Source organism: Dermochelys coriacea, chromosome 11, assembly GCF_009764565.3.
Source record: "Dermochelys coriacea isolate rDerCor1 chromosome 11, rDerCor1.pri.v4, whole genome shotgun sequence".
NCBI classification, from domain to species: Eukaryota; Metazoa; Chordata; order Testudines; family Dermochelyidae; genus Dermochelys; species Dermochelys coriacea.
In genome coordinates, this window is record NC_050078.2 from 33,116,756 (window position 1) to 33,141,306 (window position 24,551).

The following is a 24,551-nucleotide window of genomic DNA, read 5'->3' on the forward strand; positions in this document are numbered from 1 at the left end:
AACTGATTTGAATTTTGCTGAATTGGACAAATAAAATACTTCATAAATAAGAAGTAATATTAATTTAAAATGCATTTTGTAAAAGTATAGTGACGCTTTAAATATATGTAGATATTACTTCATTTTAGTCCCGGGGGGGACTAGCCATAGTCCCGGACATAGGTAGCATGTTGTGGTTGGATCCCCACTGACATCAGTGGCAAAGCCCTCTGCCACTGCCCCTGGCTGGGACCCAGTGGAGTAGGGAGGACCTGGGTCCCCCTACCCTAGGCCGCTACCCTCCACCAAGGGGCGGCCCACTACCCTGTGAATCAGGGACGCCTCATTGCCTCTGGCCACTAGGCCCGCCTACCCTGCAGCCCAGGGACTCCTCATGGACTCTGGCCGCTAGGTCTGCTAACCCTGTGAATCAGGGTCTCCTCAGAGACTTCGGCCACTATGCCCAGGTAACCAGGGAACCACTAGTGACTCCGGCCACTAGACCTTGAGACCCTGCCAATCAGGGACCCCTCCTACAGACTCAGGCAGGGAGGCCTTGACCCCGCGAATCAGAGATTCACCACTGACTCTGAACGTTAGATTTTATTGCCCTGGGATGCAGGACAATCTTGTCAGTGTAAGTCCATCGGGTGTCCTACCCCAAAGAAATGAGAGCTCGAGGGTTGGGGTGTACTCACCTCACACTAGACGGGGCCCCGCACCCTGTCACTGTTGCATATAATTTTGACTTTGATTCTGCAAAGACTTATGCATGTATTTAACAAATCCCATAAAATGTAAGGCCTGTGTTTCATAGTAAGCAAAGGCCACTAGAAAACTTTGTGAAAAAACAAGCTTATACAAATGAGAATAATCATTATGCATATTGAGGAGCTTTCCTCACATCAAATTTGCAGACATTTTGAAAATATTTTTTTCAATAGAAAAAAGTCTAAAAATTTAAAAAGACCAATGTCTACAAAATTTCACATTATTTTTCTTTATTTACTAGTTTTCACAGAACATTTTGGCTTTACTTTGGTCTCCCTTATCAAAAACCCTCATTAGGTCAGAAGAGAAAACAAATTTAGTGATTTGGTTCTAGGATAAACTGTGTTAAAATGTTTACACAGTGTAAATTACTATAAGGTGAATGCACAACTAGTTGAAAGACAAAATTCAGTGGTTCCTCGTTGGAGGGTGTACATAGAGAAGTCCCAAAGAGGTCAGTCCTGGGTCTGGTACTATTCAATATTTCTATTGATTATTTGGATTATGGAGTGGAGAGTATACTTATAAAATCTGAAGATCACACCAAACTGGGAGGAAATTAGGATTAGAATTCTAAGCAACCTTGACAAATTAGAGAATTGGTCTGAAAACAACAAGTTGAAATTCAATTAAGGCAAGTCCAAGGCAGTACTCAGAAAAATCAAATTCTCAACTACAAAATGAGGAATAATCGGCTATGTGGTAGTACTGCTGAAAAGGACCTGGGGTTATAGTCAATCACAAATTGGATACGAGTGATGCAGTTGCTAAAAAGGTTAAAATCATTCTGGGGCATATTAATAGGAATGTCAGATGGAAGATACAGGAAGTAAATGTTCCACTATTCGGCTCTGATGAAGCCTCAGTTGGAGTACTGTATCTAAATCTGCATGCTACACTTTAGAGAAGATGTGGACAAATTGGAGAATGTCCAGAGGAGAGCAACGAAAATGATAAAAGGTTTAGGAAACCTGACCTAAGAGGCAAGATTAAAAAAAAAAAAAAAAACTTTGCATCTTTAGTTTGAGAAAAGAAGACAGAGGACCTGACAACAGTCTTCAAAATATGGTAAGGGCTGTTATAAAGAGGACTGTAATCAATTGTTCTTGTCCATTTAGAACAAGTAGTAATCGGCTTCATCTGCAGCAAGGAAGATTTAGATTAGACGACATTAGGAAAAATTTTCTAGCTATAAAGGTAGTTAAGCTCTGGAATAGGCTTTTAAGAGAGATTGTGGAATCCCCAGTATTGGAGGTTTTTAAGAACAGGTGGGACAAACATCTTTCAGGGATGGTCTAGGTTTACTTGGTCCTGACTCAGCACAGAGGATTGAAATGGATGACCTCTCAAATTCCGTTCCAGGCCTATATTTCTATGAAGCCAACACATTTGGGACTATTTGCCTGTTTGGGGCTACTGCCAGTGCAGAATTTCTGGTATTTTATCTTTGCATTTTTTCAGTAATTTTTGAGAATAAAAACTGCCTTTTCTACCAGTTAATTATGCTTTCAACTTGCTGAATAAGTTGCAAACCTAAAGTTTAGTGAGGCTGCAGCATTAGCAGCTGCTGTGTTTTGTAGCACACAATTGTGTACCAGACTGAATATAATGGTTGATGCTGTGAGACCTACCCCCCCTTTAAAAGCCCAACATTCAAGGACCTAGAGAATAGTCAATGACACACTTGTTGGGTGTTCTAAAAACTATTACTCATTGCAGAAAGTTAAAAAGTTGAGTGTAGCATAGTTCTCAACAAACGTTTGTAATTTTTGTTTTCCACAAAATTTTCAGCTCCACTCCACTTCACAAAACCACACATAATTTGGCATAATTAGCAATCTTCAAAGTTTCATCTATTCTGGAAGGAAGAGTTGTGTTAGCTAATATGTTTTAATTATCACACTGTTAAACACCACATAACATCTAGGACAAGCAGTGTGTTAATTAAAACATGTTAGTTTACGTGTTTTCTAATACAACTCATTTTCCAAGTACAGATAAAAGCCTGAGAAGCCCATGACTGAAACAAGAAGGGTATTTTTACATTTGAACAGTTGTCTGGGGAAATCTATGTGGCATATGTCCAACCTTATGCCTTGCTTTGGACAGTAGGATTAGTGTCTTATTTTTAAAGCATTAAATTCTCACACAAACACACAAAACGTGTGTGTGTGTATTGGGGGGAGAATCACATTTGCTAGGAGATACTTATGGTGGCTCTGAAGTTTGAAATGACCTACACAAAAATATTCTGTGATGCAAAAGTACTTTCTGACTCTGAAGTCAGCTGCTTGCCTAACATATCATTTGTTTATAGAAGTTCTGTGTCAATGTTCTGCTCTATGAATGCAGATAGAAACTGCACACTTTTTCAGAGCTGAATGAATACTTACTTCTGCTTTTTTACGTGCTTCCATGGCTTTCATAAGCATCATATGTTGCCTTCTCCTCTCTCGTTCCTAATAAAGCAGATAAAATTAGAACAAAACTCAACCACAGTTACAAAAGCATCTTTTTTATTTTAAACACTCAGTACAAGTTTAGCATTAATAGACAAATCGCAATAAATACTATATATAGGACAAGAATGGCCAAGTCTGTGCATGTTTTAGTTCAGGTTTAGAAAGCAAATACAAGAACAATCAAAAGCAAAAAGGTAAAGCAATGAACATGGAGACAGTGTAAAACAGAAAGCATACAGCTTTACTTATGGTCAGTTGTGATGCTCCTTCATAAGCTGGCAGAACAAAAAGCATAATGGTTGGCTGGAACAGGTCAGTTACCTTACATCTGCTATTAAAAAGCTTGCAATTACTACATGAATAGCCAATTGAACAAAAGGCTGTATTTCTGATCATTTAAAAATATAGTAAAAGGCTGAGTTGAAAATCATTTTAACTTCATGTTAAGTAAAATCTTGCTGGAATCCAATATGCCACCAACAAATAAGTATGCTGAATTTTTCTGTATTGAGACCAGTTTTACTTAAACTAGCCATGGTTCATATGCAAACATGAATAAAATAGGATATTCCTATTTACTGATGCCTGTTCCTCAATGCAAAGCCACAAAGGCTGTGCCATAGATTATGTTAACAAATTTAAATGGAACGTGACTTACTGTACTACAGAAAAAAAAACTAGGTAAGTTCCTTCAACTTTAAAGTTCTAAGGTAAAATCCTGGCCCCACCAAAGTTAATATGAGTTTGTCATTTACTTCTATGAAGCCAGGATTTCATCCCTAGTTTCATTTTTAGATGAAAATATTATGCATTTACCATTTATTGAAAGCTAGTGTGCTCAGCACTGTACAAATCTGGGGAAAGACATGGTCCCAATTTGTACAGTAATTCTAATCCAATTTGTAGTGTTCTAATCCAAAATTATATTAACAGCTTTATACTGAATCCCAACAAATGGGATAAGACTTGAAAATTTGTACAGTGATTTCCTATTAAAGGTAAAATGCTAATTTTGCATAAATTCATCACTGATTTTACATAATGGTTCAACTCATGTTGTGACATCAGTAATGTAGATTTCCAGTCAACAGCCTCATATATGGATCACAGAATTCAATTTATAACGCGTCTGAGACAAGTCATACTTTTTTTCTTTAATAGACAAGACAAGCAGATGTATGCAATGCACTGTGCTGTAAAGCCATGCAGCAGTATGTAATATGACAGCAGCCAGTGCTACATTTTATGCATTGCTATGACAACCATATCACAACCAAATCACAATGCGGTGTTAGATGTACAAAAATAAACATACCCATACCATATCTAGTCTATGCCTCTCCAACTCCTGGTAGAAAGAGTTGGCACAACATTATGAAACAGAAATCACAAAGTCGTAAAACCACTTTATAACCCCCACAAAGAGACCCCAATACCAAAGAAAGTCAATAAACCATAAGATGAAAGAAAAACTTATGCAGGAATCAAAATCAGAAGTTTATGCCAAAAATATTTTGAAGACTTTTCCCCCAAATAGCTTAAGCTGAAGTTAAAAATTAGCATTTGCTACTGTTCTGATAACTGTATGCATACCAACCTGATGTTTCAGAAGAACAGCCTGCTGCCTTCGCATCTCTTTTTCCTTAAACATAAGAACAAAAAGGTGCTTCAAATACCTGACAAATATTATTTAACAGTAAGATGCAATTTTTTGAGCCATGCTAAATTAGAAGAATCTGCATTCTCTCTCTCTTTATTCCTTTATTTTCAAACACTTAGCATAAACTGTTTCTATATTATGTGACCAAATCTACTGAACTGAGCATTAGGAGATGCCAATAACATTTGGCTACACTGAGAGTGCATGATTTCCAAATACAGCAAGTAAGTTTTTCGGCACTGACAGGGATAAATGGGATATTTGACTACAACGTTACACAAGTAGCAGCAGAGTTTTTCATTATACTCAACATAAAACAGAAAAGACACTGTATGCAATGCATTTACATAAGGGTTTGGTGAGCACGTCTAGAACTGCTCAAGCCAAGCATAAGGTACGAATAACCCTAGTATCGACACTTCTATTTATTTATTTTATATTATATATACACATACACACACATGAATACGCACGTATATATGTATATGCACACAGACGTGCGCACACACACACGCACACTATTTACTCTACATTTCTATTACAAATGTAATATCTTATCAAAAACATTCTACCATACCTACAGTTCTCATATTAGTTCACAATTATTATGCATAATCACACAGTTTTTATTTTTGGAAAATAAAAACTCTGATGCTCATCTAAACTAACCTTTATTCGTTTCTCAGCCTCCAATAATTTGGCATTTGCTGCTTCTTCCTTCTTTTTCTTTTTAGCCTGTGCATGCAAAACAGGTCTCAAGGTCATGCAACAACACCACTAAAACTTGAAAATAATCTCAGACTAAATAAAACTACATGCCTCACAAGGAAACAAAACAATGCAAAACAATACCACATATTATGTGTACATTATAACAGATTTCTTCCCCAGTACACTTTGCATTATCAGTAAGTTCACAATTAACTTTTTTTTCCTTTTTAAGGCAAGCCAGAATTATGAAGTCACATTCAAGATTTATTTTACTTGGATATTTGTAACCAAGATACATAGTATATAGGAAAATAGTTATTTTTTAAATATTGTTGGAAAGAGATTAAAATTCTAATCATTATATAAAACATTATATAAAAAACTTTTGCAATCAATGGTTTACCACTTTTTTCCATTTTAAAATACATATTTGATGTAACTGAAAATGTTCAGTTGAAGCCAATGTAAGGACTGTTCATCAACACATTTGGGGAACAATATTCCCATCCATTTAATTTATATCAGTATCAGTTCTAGTATAAGACAACTGAAACCAAAAAGAAATCTGTTGTCAGACAGGTCAGAAATGATGATCTGAAACAGAAATCTTAAATTTAAATTCCTTTAATTTAGTTGTATGTGACATGGATACATTATATGAAGCAACCATCTGCAATATGAAAGCTTATGTCTTTTAAAAATAGATCATGCACATTTTTGAAGATCAGAATCATGCTGTTCAAATATCAACTTCACAGCCAAATGTTAAATATTTTCCTTCTTTGCTACTGTAATTTAACTTTTAAAAACAAAGTTTTAAATCCATTCCACAGTCAGGAACTAAATTCCATATAAGGCAGATTGCAATACTATTTTACTCCCTGGTTCTGAAAATACATATTTTCCTAACTGTAAGCATGAGTACTCCTTTTGTCATCAATGAGACAACTGTCGTGTTTAATGTTAAGCATACGTATAAGCAACTGCAAGAGGGACCATAGTTTAAATTATGGATCAATATTCTTAGAATTTCTGAAATAGTGAGACAGTTAACAATTTGAATCAAGATTGTGGAATTCCTGAAGTAGACTTTACTTTAATCCAGTTGCGATAAACATGCAGTTAAGACTTTTTCTTAATTATAATGTTCTTGAAACGTATGCACACATTTAAAAAAAATTTAGTTTAGTTTATTGTTTCTACCTCTAAAATTTGCTGAGCCCGAAGTTCTTTTTCCATTCTGATTTGTTGAATTCTCTTAATTTTTTCCTGCAAGGGGGGAAAAACATCTTTTAACCCTTTTAAACAACAACAAAAAGTATATAAAAGATTTTTTTTTTACATGAATGAAAAAAAAAAGTGAGAAAAGAGCCAATTATTTTTAAAGGAATGAGCACGTGTACGTAAGTACACTTTTCCTGAATCTTACACACATTTCAGTTGATTATTTTGAACTACACTTGTCTGCGTTTGGTATTCTACATTAACATTAGCAAATATTTGATGCATCTCTGAAAGCACTGAAAATGGAATCTATGCCTGTGGGTTTATGTTTAGGCAGTCACAACAGTTTTTCTTTTACACTAACTTAGAGAAAAGGAAGCACCCTGATGATCGCACAAGATATACAGTGTAGGATAAATCCTGGCTTGCAATGGTGGAGATGTGTAGGGATGGGTAGAAATAGGGACTGTGGTGCTCGGACACAGTCTGCTTATGCAGGGAATGCTGGGGGCTGTGAAATCTTCATTGCTCCCTGCTATCTGTTGCTTAACTCTTGCAGACATCAGGGGGCTGGGAGCATAGCCATTCTTGAACCTCCACTTAACGTTCTACCTGGGACCACACAGTACCTCTGAGCATATTGCATGGCCCAAAGTACCTACTCAGTAGAAGCCAATATTTAGCCTAGCCATATCTGATCTGGATGAAGTATGCACAATTAAGTGCTGTATACTTTTATTTCCACTGAAAACCAGCCTATCAAGATGGATAGTCTAAGTTTGGACAACCTTACTTGTATTTCTCAGAGGGATGTGTGAAGTTATGCACTATAGAGTAAAAGTAAATAAATAAGTAAGTCTGGAAAACAATGGCCACAGCACTTTCAGTCATGGTCATTCCCAGAGACTTCAGCATGCCTGTGAGCGCCTGAGGCATGGGGGGAGCCTAATGCAGTCACTGTACAGTTTTATTTTACGTGTCCCATACTGTATACTTTGTGCCTTGTAAAGAGAGACAGTATGTGCTACAATTGAAAATGTTATAGCATCCTATTTAAGGGTTTATTGTCTCAGAACAGCTGCTTGAGGCACATCAATTAAAAGAGCAGAGCATGTCTATGGATGGATATTCTGTTATCTGGACAAACAGGAGAAAATATGAACCACACAACTCAGGGCATAGCAAAGCCATTAACTTATTCCAAGGGATGTCAAAGCAACTTGCATCAGGCTGTGTCATACAGACAAGCATTCAAATGGACATAGTATCAAGGCACCTGTAAGAGAAAAGTCCTAGTATGATATGAGCCATCAATTCTCTATTCTGTGTGTTGGAAATTATGTCACCACTGTATTTTTTGGAGTCTCCAGAGAATAAATATGTCATGAAGAGGAGTCAACTTCATCTCCTCTCAGGGGCATGGTGACAGTTCCTGCACAGTACCAGAAGTGGGCCCACTATGGTTGGAACAGTTTACTAAAAACAATATTATGCCATCTCTATGTTCTCTATTAAAACTTTCTAAATTTTAAACTGTTTAAAACATGTTAAAAGTCACTCCAATTTCTGTGCTGGAGGCTAAACACATGCCAAAAAAGACTAATGGGGGGGGGGGGGGGGGAATCCCATCTTAACCATACCTTGACCTCCCAGGAAAGAGAAAGGTGAAAAGCACAAAATTAATCCTCTAGAGTCACCCACAGTTTTATTACCATAAGTATATTTAATTAGATTTCCTTAAAATGCGTCTATCCAAAGCTCAAACATCTCAGCTACCAGCAAATGTCACCATACCGCCCAGGGACAGAGGCAGTGAGCGCAGATCAAAGAGTTTAGTTGCAGAGTGCCCTGTGGATGAAATTCTGTTCTATGAGCAGGCAGGTAGTTACACTCTGCTCTAGCTGCAGTTTCCAAATAATATTAAAGGTATAGCCCCAATGTAGAGTGCAAAATGGCAATCCAACCTCTCTCTTAATACTACTGACTGCAGTATCTCAACTGCAAAATCATTCCACCAATTCACTAATCTCTCTTTAAAAAAAAAAAAGCCTCTTACCTGCTGTATGCCATAGTCATATTTAAATAACACTTATGTCCCCTCATTTTAATCTAACAACTTCAAGTAGATCAAGTTGAATGAAATACACTCTAGTTTAGGGACAATAGCACTTCAAATCTTAAAAATTACCATTTTGTTGCTCTCCTCATACGCAAACCCTCTCCATTCCATTTATTATCTTGGTATCCTACCCTTATTTTTAACAAATTTTTTCTTCAATTAATGTGACCTACACTGCATACTTCACAAATGTGGTACCAATATACTCAGTGTTTTTTGTATAAGTTAGCTAGCATAATATCCTCTTGATACAAGCCAACATCCTCTTAGCCTTTACTGTAATACAGAGTGGACTAAAATTTTATATGTTGAGTTTCTCAATTCAAATCCTTTCCCTGTCCTTTCTTTACTCATTTAATTCTATTTTGACTATACTTAGCCATACAAAAGGAGGACGCTATGTTCTACGTGTTAGATGAAACAGTCCTTTACCATGTAAAAGTTTCTAAATGCAATTATCTGAATAAACTGATTAAGTTAACTCAGACTGAAGAGGTTTACTCTCATGCACACAATTGCCAGTATCTTCAAATATTATTTTAATAGGTAATCTCTTTCTATTAATTTTTTTTTGTATTCATGTTTACTAAGACATTGAGGCCAAGACTCTGATACTACTACTCATAGTGATTGAGTAGCACCTTACTCAGTGAGTGGTCCCAACACAAAGAATAAAGTAATATTCAGCATTGGCAGGGATGTTACAATCTGTTCCATGGTTCACTAAACACTACTGCCCTAATCAGAATTGCTCAACTGCATATACTACTAAGTCAGAGGAGAGTCTAGGTGAAGTGGTAGAGTCTTATGTTTTTGGAAGAAGAGACTTAAGTCCTTTTTACTCTGTTGCCATGACCCTTGCTGGGTCCTCAAACTATCCTGTCCGCCTCCCAGGTGCTCAGCTACAGTCTCTTGCCAGTCTCTGTTTAAACTGGGGAAGCCCCAGTCCAAACAGGACTGCATTGTGGCAAACTTTAGGAAGTCTGTTAGACAGCGACAGTATCTCCTTAACAGTGAGCAGTTCTGTTTCTCAGTTAGCTATCACCTGTAAATCTTTTGTTCTTCTTGACCCTTTGCCCAATTTCCCATTCACTTGGCAGCAACAGGGCAATCACAGGGGACATGTAGAAAGAAAGACATGTACATAGTTATCTGAAAAGTGGAGCATCTATTCCACTGGATCTCACTAGGTATGCCAGACTGTGCCTTCCTGTGAACCTTATTAGGGCCATGACTTGCTGGAGAATCTAGGGCAGATTTGCAGGAAAACGCAGATGGGGGTGTTGAGGAAAAAGAGGCAGGACATGTGGAGGGGAACAGGTGCACAGGGAAAGTGTCTTCTTTATGCTAAACTTTAGTTAGTAAAAAGTTTCAACATGGTTAAATGTTTCCCTTACATTACATCCCCACAATCCCATAACAATATCCCACTAAATTCTCATTCCCAGCCTCCCTAATGTACAGACACCACACAGAGACATACAAAGGGGTAAATAAGGGGAGTCCCACTGCAGTGAGCAACTTTGTTATGGTGTGCTTTGTTCCGTCTGTCACACTAGAGCTGCTCTCCCACAGTCTTTACACATCAGGTGCATTTAAAAAAAAACACATGGAAATCCCTATCCAAAGCTGTGTTAAGTTATAGTTAAGGATGTTCAAGAGTACATTTTCTATCTAATGAAATCTCTACAAATTAAGGAAATCACCACTTAAGGCAATATTAATATTCACATCACAGCTTACCACCCAAAAATCACATTGCCCACAAAAATTAATTCAGATTCCTCATGTCTACATAAATCTAATTTTCACTTCCAGCATTCAAACACTGACAATAAACACTATCAAGGTTCTCTGAAATCCCTTTCAACTGCATAACCTTAACTCTGACCTCTTTTTTAATTTTCTTTTTTTTTTAGGTAGAAACAAAACAGCACACAGGTCTTCATCACAACTTGGTGGCATGTATTTGTTACTGAGGTCAGAGTTAATGCTGCTTGTAGAGAAATAACTATTAGAATTCTAAAAGTTTTGAAGTTGAAGTGTGCTTCAACAGCAGAAGGATTGTGTTGTTACTACACAGGACCCAGATCGTGCCATGCAAGGACTAGAGCTGGGCAACATTTTTCAGACAAAATGGGGGAGGGGGCAAAAAATGCAGATTCAGTGACAACAAAATGTTTTTTTAATTTGTGTCAATTTTGCTGAAATGTTCATTTAGGAAAGAAAAATAGAAAACATATCAAGATATTTCAACATTTTCAAAATGAAACCTTTTGATTGTTTCGTTTGAATGATATTTGTTTTAAAATTGCCTTAAATTGTCAAGGACATTTAAAAAATGGTCAAACATTTTATTTAAGGCAGAAATTTATACCAATGTTCACTCTCACAGGTTACGATCAAGATATGGTATCAAGAATGTGATAACAAATCCTGCCTTGCACAGATATCTGGTGAAGCCTGTTTAAAAAGTGCAAGGTATTTCATCTGGAATACGTTCCACTGCTCCATGGTTGGGTTTTATTATTGGATTGAAATGGAAATCTCAAGTAAACACTGTCTCCTCTTTCCACGCACAAATTAATTAAGATACTTTTGTGTTTCATTTTCTTTATAAATCAAAGAAATATTGTAACTGTACTGCACAATACAAGGACAGTCAAAGAAATGCTGATCAGGATATCCTGACCATCTTAATAAAGTTCTCTATCAAAAAATCAGAATGCCTAGAATGCCTATAAACACACACAATTTAAGCTTCTACACAAACAGCAAAGTTTCTATATCTATATGAATACAGAACTTAAAATAGAGCAAAGAGCAATAATTTAAATACTTTCTTCAAAAACACAATGCACATCACACACTATTACAGAAAATAACGTGTCCAGCTTACTGCAGGGAATAGAATGAATGCAAAGAAACCCAGTAAAACAATTGTTTTTAGAATTTCAGGCTTCAAAAGCATTAATTTAATACTTCATTTATTGGGATATTTGTTCAAATGATGAAAAACCTGCTTCCACAAGTAGCTTAATTTATTAATGGCTAAATATGAAAAATCTTCTTGCTGTTGAAAGTATTACATATGGTTAAGAGCCTTTGCTATAACAATATTTAACAGTATTTTTTTTATTTAAAAAGCAAGCAATTTGTAATTTAATTCATCACTATGCTTAGATATAATTGTTCTTAAGCAATCCAAAATCACTGGCAGTTTCCTCTCTAGCGGTTTTGGCTGAGCTATTTTGATGTTTACATAAGTAGCTATATCACTATTTCTTTTTATAGAGCCATAGAGTAGTTGAGCATATAACTAACTGGAGGGCCAGCTGTGCAACCCTTATTCACATGTGTAGTACCATTGAAGTAAACATGATCACGCAAGGGACATATTCACCAACATGAGTAAGGGCTGCACAATCTAATCTTTCAAAATAAAATACAACGTATGTTCTTTATAATTAGATAACTAACAACTTCAAATTTTAACAAGTACACTGTATAACCTATCAAATATATTGAAAGTATGAGTTTAAATAAATAAATAAAATATAGAGCTTATTTAATGAACACACAAAATTTACCTGCTGTTTCATTATCTTTATCTGTTCTTTTTGCTTCCGCTTTTCTTCAGCGGCCATAATAGCTACAAGTAAAACAAAAAATGTATCATCAGCAGAAAATGACTGAAGAACAGTAACCTAATCTCGACAATTCTAAAGCTCATGTGCATCTATGCACAATCTTAGAGGTTTACTACTTACCTTGCTGCTTTTTTGCTTCTTTGGCAGCTCGAGCCTGTTCCTGCTTCTGAAGTTTTCTCAAAAGCTTTATTTGTGCTGCTTGCCTAGCTATTTCTGTAACACAAAGAGGAAATATTAAGCACATAGTCACAGCACGGTCTCACATAAAAGACTTAACTTATGTGTTCAGACATTTTCATACAAAGAAAGAGGAGACAAAGAAAATAATGAGTTTATCTTGCACATATTTATCCTGAAAATGTTTAAATATAGAATTCTTATGCCAGGATCTCTCTTATAAACAAATACCTATAACAGCTTCTCAAATGAACATGGATGTTTTCTGTTATCTACACAAAAATTATGTATAATTCTGAAAAATGAAAATAATTTACTTTCAATCAAATGATAACATCAGGATAAAAAATTCTGACCCACCTCTTTGTCTCTTTATAAACTAAACTATTCCATATAAACATCTAATCCTTTTTGAACAATCCCATGAGAGAGGGTTCAGATAGCACATACTACACAGTACACTTTCATAAGGTTAGATTTTGCCACTCTCTCTCATGTTGATTAGTATTTTATTCTTTGAATACTTCCATTGATTTTAGTGAGACTATTTGTGAAGTAAGGTGGTACTGAAGTGAGTTACATTTTCAATCTGAGTCACAGACACATTACTTTTGTTCATTCTTGTTATTTTCCCTTAATGTAAAAGATAAGTAATTTAGACTAGAATTGGTTGCTCTCTGTGTATGTCAAAATGTAATAAAATTTCAGGGTACAAGATGAGGATGTAAAACAGCAGAGCTCACAATGAGTGACATAACAGTGAAGAGATCTACTGGTTAAAAAAGAAAAAAGCAGAAAAAGTTAAAATGACAGTTTATGGACGGTTTATCGTGTAACCAAAAAGAGGAAAAAATGTAAGTGTATTTTAAGAGAATACATCAATATTTCATGTAAATGCTATTGAAAATTGAAAAAAAATCAGATCCTTTTTCTAACACTGAATTACAGAAGAGAGATATTTGAAATGCCTGAAAAACTTAGTTTTCCAACAAAAATAAGAGATGAAGTATAAGGATTTAAAGATGCAGTATAGACAAAAATAATTTTTTAGTGGTTACTCTATACATAGGGTGGGATTTTCAAACACATTCGGGACTGGTATAACTCTGCTTCCACTGAACTCAATGCTTAAACCCCATTGGGACTTCAGTGGGAACAGAGTTAGGCCAATACTAAGTGCATTTTCGTATAGCCATCATAGAATTATGGGGGTGAGAGACAAAACAAAACAAAAAACAAACTAACTTACTTTTAACTTCTCAAATCTTTTGTAAGAAAAACCTGGCCTTACACTGGGTATTTATGAAACTAAGAGTATTGAAGGTGTTAGACTTCTGGAGATTGTTCGTTCAAACTCTAGAATTTAAGGATAGGAGTTTTTATGCAGTCAGCTCTCAGTGCCAAAGGATGATCTGAAAGAACAGACCCCTCTGCTTCTTCACCACAAGAACTTTATTTTGCATAATTCGAATCAGAAATGAACGTGGAGCTCTTTTAATCTCTTGAAAGACTGGTAAAGGTACCAGTCATAGAGGACTATCTTTTTGGTGCAGTAGGAATATTCAACAGACATTTGGGCTTGATTTTAAAAACAAAAAAAAAAACCCACCACCAACGATGTGCAATTTAGTTTTAGTTGGGGATTGGTCCTGCTTTGAGCAGGGGGTTGGACTAGATGACTTCCTGAGGTTCCTTCCAACCCTGATATTCTATGATTCTATGAAACAGCAACAACTACAATAGTTTTTTATACTATTTGACTATACCACACAAGAATCCAAAGTAAAAGACAAAATAACTTATTGACAGAAACTAAGCTACTCACAGAAAATTTCCTCCTGAAATGCACGCTCTTTAGAAATATTCACATGTGCCAGCTTGTGAAATTGAACTATTGAAATGAGAATTTCTAGAAAGGATGGTGTGTGCCCTGAATCACACGCCAAGTACTTATTAGTATACTTTTCTACCCACATAAGCTCCAGGAGATTGCCTTGCTCCATAATGTTGACCACACAGTTGAGACACGTATTTAACAGCAGAAGAGGCGAAAAGCCCTGAAGAGTGTAGCTCTTTAGAGGAGTTTACTATCAAAGAACTGAAGTTACAAGATTGGTAGGAAATGTTTCTCATTCTTGGGATCACATACATAGAAACTGCATTTTTTGGATATCGAAAGGTAGTAGTAACTAGACAAGGAAATGTGCATCTAAGAAGCCATTCTTAAGAAAATATTTTTGCAATACCACCATGCCAAAAGGAAAATAGTTCTTTATATCAGTTTTGCAATGTTTTACTTGTCCTTTCTTTGGAAAAACTATTTTTTAAATAGATGAATAAAATATTTTTTTAACACCACACCAGTAACCGTGTGAGGAGATTTTATTCCAGGACTAGTAAATTTTCATGATGATTTTCTAAGGAATATTTACACAAAGTATAAAAAGTTATCATCTACCCATGCTGGTATTTATAACACACACTGTATAGGTATCAGGCAGAATATGAATGCCTGAAAAATTCGTCAAGTAAGTAAATGTATGGCCAATTCTCAGAATTGGTATATGCTTAAGAAAAACTCTGGATGCCACCCATGAAATGAGCCTGGAACCCCGCTCTTAAAAACACTTTTTTCTTTTAGATAGCCTGACATATCCAAATACATGGAGACACAGAACAGTGGATAGGGAGAATGCCAAAATGCATCTGATTGGACTAGCAGTTCCTAGTCTATACCATTATTAATTAGTAAAGATTCTGAAAGATTGAGATCACAAGACATCAGGTCGAAATCGATATTACTCTCAATGCTTGAGAACCTGAGTGGGGAAAAGGAAGCCAAGGTGGACATTAACAGGCATAACAGGTCCAATACTACATATAAAGAACCTCCTGTAGCCATGACAGGGCTATGAGAATCATCTGTCCTTGAAGAATGGGTAAAAGCAGACAAGAGAGTACCTCCAAATACCTATCTGCTTGCATGGCCTCTTTCAGTGTAGTATCTGGACACCTCTATGAAATCTCAAACAGGAAGGGTTATCTTTTACTAATACATTAAAGTCACTAGAGAGGAAATAGTCACTGCTGAGGAAATACACCCTAATTTGCTCTCACGCTGCTTCTGTAGGTAGAGGGCTGAAAAAGGAGGCATTGTGGTCTAGTGGTCGGAGTGCAAATCAGGAGATCTGGATTAATTCTGGCTCTGAATGGGCAAGACACAACCTCTCTAGCATCTGTAAAATGAAGTGGATATCTACCTTCACAGTGGTGTCATGAGGCTTACGCTGTTAATATTTGTAAATTGCTTTGAGATTATCAGACTGAAAGCAATATACAAGCAACAAGTACTATGGTGCTGAGTGGACTCTAATGAGATAGAAAATGATCTAGCTACCTTACCTGATATCCAGCCCCAAGCAAAAAATACTACCTACAAAAGGTATCTTTAAAAATGCACCCTGTTTGTTCAGGTAGAACATTTCAATCGTCTCCAATGACTGGCTCTTTGTTGTGTAATGCTCTTTGAGGGCACAGGGGGAAAAGGCACAATGAATCTCACAAAGAGGTAGTAAAGGCTTAGATATTTTACGTATGAATCCTGTGCAGCACAGCAACAGACAGAGTATGTTCACATTCACCATATAAGCCAGATCAATCATGAAACTCAAGAGGAAAAATAACCCTGAGCCGTAAGAGAATTTTGTAAAACATTAACTTCTTTTAGGAAAATGTGATGCAATTTTGAAGTACAGCACTGGGATGAAGGTTACATGCCTGATGCTTATTTTTAGGATCAGATTCTCATATCCGTATGTATTTTAAAAAAAATTGTCAGTGGTACCCAGATGTCCGCTCTTATTACATTGTATAAATTTAAATAAAGTTAATATTGCCCAAGCTTATTCATTTATTACACACACACACACACACACACACACACCCTCTACACGTCTCTTTAAAGCACGTTTATATCTACTTGGCTTTAAACTGAAGGTCCAGGTCACACTTTTGACAAGATTTCAAAAAGCAACTTGCAAGGACATACTGTAGCAGAAATAAATGATACTTGCCTTTGGGAAAATCGAACATCGTTACTTTCAGGTTGTGGAAACTATAACAAATTTCTTACCTTGAGCTTGCAACTTCCTTAACAGCTTTGCATCAGTGTTGTCTAAAAATTCAGTGCTACCAACATTTGGAGGTCGGCCTTTCCGACGCCTCATTCTGGATTCCTCTCTAGCACGCTGTCTATCTGGATTCGGTGGTCGTCCTCTACGACCTTCCATAGCCCTGATACGGGGAATGACTTCCTCTTCTTTCAGAAGACACCACTGCATACCCTTTTAATTAACATATTTCATAGCCATTATAAATAAAAGTGAAAAGAAAACAAAAACACACATCCACAGATCTGGTCATACATGCAAATATGCATATGTCTATATATGTAAATATATTTACACAAAAACATGAAAGTTGGTATTAGAATGACAGTGGTGACACAGAGCAATTGCATAGGTATTGTGGGATTTATCAAAAGCATTTCTACAATTTACCACTAAAACTTACAAGATCTCAAAGCTAATTTACTGAGCGAAACACCATTTGTTATTACATATGTGCCACTACTATATTGCTTCTAGTTCTCTCTTGCCTAAATAGCCCATTCCTCAACTTAGTAGGTTAGGCAGAATAACAGATTTTCCCTTAGCTATAAACTTCAAATTTAACTACTACGCCCTCACTTATCCATTAATCAACGTGATGTTTAAAAATCCGACAGGCTATATGTAAAAGCCATTCTGAAATTTATTGAATATAAGGAAAACAGTAAAAGCAGGAGAACTGATTGTGATTTTTACTTATTACTTTTGGAGGGTTGGATATCTCAGTTTTATAATAAATAAATTGAAAAAACCATTTCTACCTTGCGATTTTATTTAGTACAATTTAGTTTTCACCTACTGTGAAAATTAATTTGTCAGTCAACTAAAATTAAAAACTAATCAAAACTTTTCAAGTAGTTATAATCTGCTCTATGACCTTAATTCAAAGCTCTGGAAATTGTACAATCTCCTGAACAAGGTAAGAAGCACTAAATTCAACCCTTTTTAATTTCTCATGGCACCTATCCTCATCCTAAATTCCTGTTGCTATAATACCAAGAGGTTAGTTTTTAGATAGCTTTCATTTAATTGACACAAGAGGGAACCTCATACTGTGTCTATTAATTAAAACAGTTCCTTGATCTATTTGATCTTGCTTGATTGAGCTTGATCTATTTGGAAATGTGGTATCTCTCACTGCTTTTCCAATGTTTTTAGAATGATAGGAAGAAATGATAGCTAAGAATACTTCTGGGAGCACGTCATTATTTACTTAATGAAAGCTTGTCAAGGACTCGGAAAATGTCTGCCAAAGCAACCATGAAGCCAGTCACGTCTACTTTAAAAAATACAGTTGATTCGCAATACTGAATTTGTGAATTAATAAGTGCACAAACAATAAAATCAAGTATGATTAACCACAAAATGTGTTTAGTTAATTTATTTTGTCATTTATGTTTAAATTATTTATGCTAATCTTTCATAATGTGTTAAGAAATGTTTCATAGAACATTCTGTAATAGGAACTTTTTAATAACATGAGACCCTCACATCCAAAAGCAGCTGCTAACAGAAGTTGCACTGATATTTTTCAACTCTCCAACCACTATAAAGTAAGATATCACAAGAATCCATACTGTACTTAGCATGCAGATCTTCCAAGAGGCATATATTAACTGATATCCAGCACCAAGTGAAGAATCCATCCTTGTTAAAAACTGATTGAAGATTTCTCAATCTGTACCACTTGAGCCAAAGAAGTATCTTAAATATCTGTCAGCAGGAGTACCATTTATAATATATATACACTATATTCTTTTTCAGATGTCTAATATCTCAGGGATCTCCCCCTGTAGTTTATCACAGACTATTTGTCTTTTTGAGCCATGTAAACAGGACTAAATATTGTCCTCTTTATTGTCCATACCAACCTGCAACCTAGCAGACAACTTATCATATGCTTATTCATGAGTGAGGAAAAAATATGCAAAACAAGATTTAGAACAGATGAAAAAAAAAATCAATCATGGTTCAATCAATCAGTAGTTCAAACTGTGCTGTACAGGTGTTTGCTCTCCTTTTGTACTGTTTCCAACAAAAGACACCACAAACTGAGGGACACTACATTCAATTTCATTAACCTAGGAAAAATCCATCATTATCAAAAGTAAGAAAGCCATATGGATTCCGCCTTTCCATGCAACATTTGATTCTATGGACAAGATTTTTCCACTGGTGTAAATAAACATAATACCATAACAAAAGGAATGTTGATTTATATCAGATGACAATCTGCTCCTGTATCTATTTTATCCAGTTTTTTAGAATGCAGAACAGGAGATATTTGCAAGACATGACATTGTTTTAGAACAAGCATCTAAAGGAAGTATCTCTTTCTGGTCTTCTTGAAGTATCGAATAACGTTGGATGAGTAAACGCAGACTGGGAAAAAGCAGGCCGAAATCTCATTGTAAATTTCAATCATTTTAGACGTTGTTGAATTCTGGGAACCATTGCTTATTCAAAAAACAGAATCTGGCTATTCCATTTAGACTCCTACATAAGTTTAGTACCAGCTTTCAGTGGTATCTTCAAAATTACATGCCTTGTCTCCACTACGATTTTACATCAAGATCGCTAAATCAATGTAAAAGCACACTTTTTTTTTTTTTTTTTCCAGTGGAGACATAACTATAGTCCATGTTAAAACAGCCTCAAGACTACTCTAACTTATTTTAGCTAGTAGTCGACTCTTAGGGCTGTTACATAGCTGAAGATTGCTGAAGTGCAAATCATTCTATCCCATCACTCCTACCAGCCTTGACACTACTCATATGCAAGAGTAACCCCCTATGTCCTGTGATGCTGTAACACACCTGAGGATCAGGACCAGAGTTCCTGGGTCCCAGACTTGCATTCAGACCACTAGCCAGGACATATATATCTATAGATATACAACTGTTTTTTGTTTTTAAACAAACACAGCAGAAGACCTATTCCCAGGTAGTGGATAAATGTAATCTGAACGTTATCATCAAAATATGTATTTCACAGTTGTAACACAACATATAAGGTTTTAGGAACAGGAAAATGAGGTTGCTTACGTTTACAGTAACAAATGTTCTTCAAGATGTGTAATCTGTATATGCATTCCACAGTTGGTGAGTGTGTGTCCAGTGTCCACAAGTTGGAGAATTTTCCTGTCAGCGGTACACCTAAGGGTAGTGCATGCACCATTCCACAAGGGCATAAAGGGTGAGAATCAATGGTCCCAGGACTCTGAAGCAGCAGGCACAGAGGTAGGTAGTGGAATATGCATACAGACTACACATACTGGGTCAAACTGATGATACATCTCGCCCAGGATCCTGTCTTCCGACAGTGGCTGGTGCCAGATGCTTGAGAGGAAATGAAAAGACCAAGGCAATTTATTGAGTTATCATATCATCCAGTCCCAGCTTCTAGGAGATCATCCCCTTGTCATCCAGACCCAGCTACCTGGCTTCTCGAAGAACATCAATTACCATAAAGGTGTGTAACCTCTTTCTTCTTAAAGTGCTAGTGTATATGCATATTTGTGACTCCCAAGCAGTTTCCCCTCACTCAAGTTGACTAAGAGGTGTCAGAGTATGGACTGCAACACAGATTATGTGAATCTTGCATTGTCCCCAGCAGCCTGCACCAACATACAGTGTTTTGTAAACATGTCAGTCCACCTTCATCCTGGGTCCTCTGCACTGAGGCCACTGTGTGGCCCTAGGGATGCAGCAGGGATGGGTCTAGCCTCAGGTGTGTGGGTGACGGTCTTAACCTGCGATTCAGGTAGTACGACGATGGGGCCACCTGCTCTACATTCCAAAATCAAAAAGCATGAGAGACCACAGTGCCAAGGACCAGCGATCCCCACACTGCATCATAGTGGTACCACGCTCTCCCCTTAGTCCTGGGTACACACCTTTTGACTCCTTGGGACAGATCTAGACTGCTGAGTCCTGGAATCAGGCTGGAAAAGATTGTGCCCATCCCATGAGTGCACAGGGAACATGACTGCATGTTGGAAACAAACATTGAGGCCACTGGGTCCAGGAATCTGGAAAGCATCAGGAATTAGTGTGACTCCAATAGCCACAAGGCTGCAGGCCCCAGAGATGAGGCCCTGAGTGGTGGAGCCACAGCAGGTTGGTGTGGAGATGACTGCAAAGGTACCTGAAAGCATGCTGAAAGCATCAGGATGGCCAGTACCAAAATCAAACTTTTACCAGGTACTGAAGTAGCCAGTGACCACTCTGACTTCTTGGTACCAAGAAGGCTTATACAGCTGTGACAACTCGGGGTGGGGGGATGCAGGCTCTGGTGCTCTTTTTCTAAGTTTTGAGGCTAGTAGTTTTATGTGGCCTTTACTTTGGATCAGGGGAGGGTGATCTCAGCCTCTTCTTCCTCGAAGGCTTCCACTCCAAGTCTGCCCTGTATCTGACCCACTCACCTAACAGGGTCATAGAGCCCGGGTTCCAGTCCAAGCCCAGACACCTACACAGCAATGAAACAGTCATGCAGCCCATGCCCTGCAAGCCCAAGTCAGCTAGCACGAGCCAGTCACTGGTGTCTAGTTGCTGTGTAGACTTATCCTATATGTCTTCCAGACAAGGCAGCTTCAGACAGTTTTAAAGTCTATGCTGGGGCCAATTTCAACAACCTTTATTCCCTCGCGGGCCTAGATGCCTAGAATCTAGAGTTCTCATTGCCTGCTCCATGAGAAAAGCCTCAGGCATGCCTCCCTTGAGTGCCGAGTCCACTTCAAGAAGGACCTTCAGATTTCACAGTACCCCCAGGTATGTCCTTCTCGAGACAAAAACAGATACCTCATGTGTCCATCATTCAGCAACACAACTGCTTTGCACGATGGGCAGTTCTTAAGCCTGGGGAATTGCTGTGCTTGAGCATAGTGTCCCACACCACCTGCAACCTTAGGGAAGGGCTTCTCTCCCCCTGTGGCTTCCATGTGCAGCTATGTGACTAAACTCAACACTAACTAGTCAAAGCGGAGGTAAATTTTAAGAGAGTTGCTCTGACATATACCATGACCAGTAGAAAAGGAACTAAGGCATGGCAAAACAGCTCTGCTCTTTATACCCTTGTGTAATACACATGGAGAGGAAGATCCTATGCGTCACCCCACCCCATAGATATTGCCAATTAGGCAATTCTCTAACGCATAAACATGAGATGTGCGCTCATCAACTGTGGAATATGTATCTGGACTAGCACTCAAAGAAAAAAAAAAAAAGTTCCTCCAACCCAACACGTTTACATTTTAAAAACAAATCTTAATCCCACTTTTTTGCTACCCTTTCCTTCTTTTTCCAGAGAAAAAACATACAGGCATTTTTAATTCCTTAATTATGGCAAGAAGATAGAGATTCCACAATTAAGGATGAATGATGGTTTCTATCCTTAATATTATATATTTCAGCTACTTACCTCTATAACTTATTCCATATATCAATTAATATTTTCATGAAGTGGCTTGGCTCAAGTCCCTGTTAATCCTAAACTAGAAAACTAGGAGTTATGTACCCCTTTTTTTAGAAAATTGGTACCAGTCTAAAAATATACTGTAAATATCAGTTCCTTTCATAATATAGAAATCCTTTATTATGTACCTCAAATATTCTTTGTTTTCAATTAGGAAAAAAAATCTCTGATTGAACTAAAAGAAACTTTAGGAGATTACCATGCTTTCAAATTCTTTTTTTAAATTCATTGTACCAAAAAGCATTAAGAAATGCCACTGTCAATGCAGTAGGAAAATCCAGGTGGATTTCAACCTGGAAAATTTAGACTGGAATGTTCTACTGTCTACAACTCATCAAACCATGTTCTGAATTTTACAGTATAGTTACCTGAAGTTATCATTTATTCCAAATTTGCTTTTGATATGGTGCTTCTGGCTTTTATTAAAAAAATGAATGAGCCTAAAAATACCTCCAAATCACCTTGTAAAACAAATTATTTTTCATATAAAGAAAAACTTCAGAAAATATAACACACTGAAGTCACTGGCAAGAATTCTGCTGATTTCAGTGAGTGCAGGATCAAAATCATAAATAGTTTTCCATGCATCTTTTTCCACCTTTCAATTTGAATTTTGCAGTGCTCACAATCAGATGAGACTGACACAATAACCTGGAGTATATGCCACAGAACGCAAAGAAAGGCAGAGAGAAGAACGGGGAAAGTAGCAGTAAAAAGCCCCAAACCGTAGAAAGTGGAGGAGATGGAATCAGCAGGAAAAAAAACTATTTGATGAGCAAATTTAAGGAATAAAACTGATAATTTTCTATACCAATAAAGATATAGATAAATTATTGGCACTTTCAGTATTACAACAGGAACTAAATTTCAGTAACGTACATACAGATACCATTTTCATTAAGTACTAGCTTAATTTTTTGGTTGACTTACTGTAAATGCTATGTTAGCTGTTATCAGTTTAGTTCAAATGTTCACATGATAATCTAATGAATCAAAATCTGATTCATGAAGTATAAATATAATTTTAGAGCTTCTTAATCATACTAGGTTTTTAGGCAATACGTTCTCTCTAACTCCATATTTTAAAAAAATATATGGATTACAGTAGAAAAACAAAAATATACACACTAAAAATTACCTGATTGAAAAGCTGGGCTGATGCCACATGTAATAAAATGCCAATGAGGAATGCTTAAGTTTATTTTTGTCATTAAAAAAATATATATAAAAACAAATCGGCTAAGAGATTTTGAGATAACCTAAGCCTCTAGTTAAAAAAAAAAATCTAGATTTACTATTTAAAATGTTTGCCATTTTAATGGTATTTCAGATAAAATCAAGAAAAAACGTAAATATAAGATTCACATGCCAGTTATGTCTGGAAAGAGCAAGTGCTCATGGCCTTAGTTTGAAATGGATCAGATTAGTCTGTGGCATCCAATGCTGATTGGTGTACTTTAAAGTTAGGTAACAACACTCACAAGTTACCTTCAACACAGATAAATTATAAGAAAAATGGTGGTAGTGACACAGAATAGACATTCTGGAATCACATCACACACTGAATATATTAGGATCATGCTTTGTAAGTACCAATAGGTATAGAATAAAATTAGAAGTAGGATCTGGGCTTGTAAGCATAAACATATTTAGACATATATAAGACAACATACATATAGAGTGTACAGACACAGACACACAGTGTAAGCATTTGAAAATATACTACAAAAACCTGTATGATTATGCATGACAATGTAGCTACTGGGAACAAACATTACTCTCACCAAAAATGTTATCCCAAGCACACCTATGTTATAATTAAAAAAGCATCTCCCTAGTGACTAAAGGATAAAATTACTTACCATAATTATTGTTCTCCAAAGACAAACAGCCTGTACAGATCCACTATTAGTCTAATATCTCCAGAAGACAGATATTGCTAGGGCTTTCCAAGATTCTGAAATGGCTCCCTCCTCCACCCAAGATGAAGGTAGCAGCTTTGAGTTTCAATCTGAGGCATCTGCAAATTCTTCCTGTTTGCTTGTCAGGATTTGGTCTTTGACTAAGTCAATGCACATTATCTAGTTACATATCAAGCATCACAGTTTAGCTTCTACACTGGAAGCAAGGGGTTGTGAGGCGGGGAGGAGCAATGCT

At 36.7% G+C, this 24,551-nt stretch overlaps 1 protein-coding gene across 1 annotated transcript in view; it reads right to left on the reverse strand.

Annotated features, from left to right (window-relative positions):
* BAZ2B (bromodomain adjacent to zinc finger domain 2B) overlaps positions 1-24,551 on the reverse strand; it is a 181,806-nt gene that overhangs the window by 72,656 nt on the left and 84,599 nt on the right. The window contains 8 exon segments of the mRNA XM_038422039.2: positions 3,144-3,209; positions 4,534-4,560; positions 4,810-4,854; positions 5,542-5,607; positions 6,787-6,852; positions 12,517-12,578; positions 12,697-12,789; positions 16,886-17,096. Of these exon segments, the coding sequence (XP_038277967.1) occupies positions 3,144-3,209; positions 4,534-4,560; positions 4,810-4,854; positions 5,542-5,607; positions 6,787-6,852; positions 12,517-12,578; positions 12,697-12,789; positions 16,886-17,096 (636 nt within the window).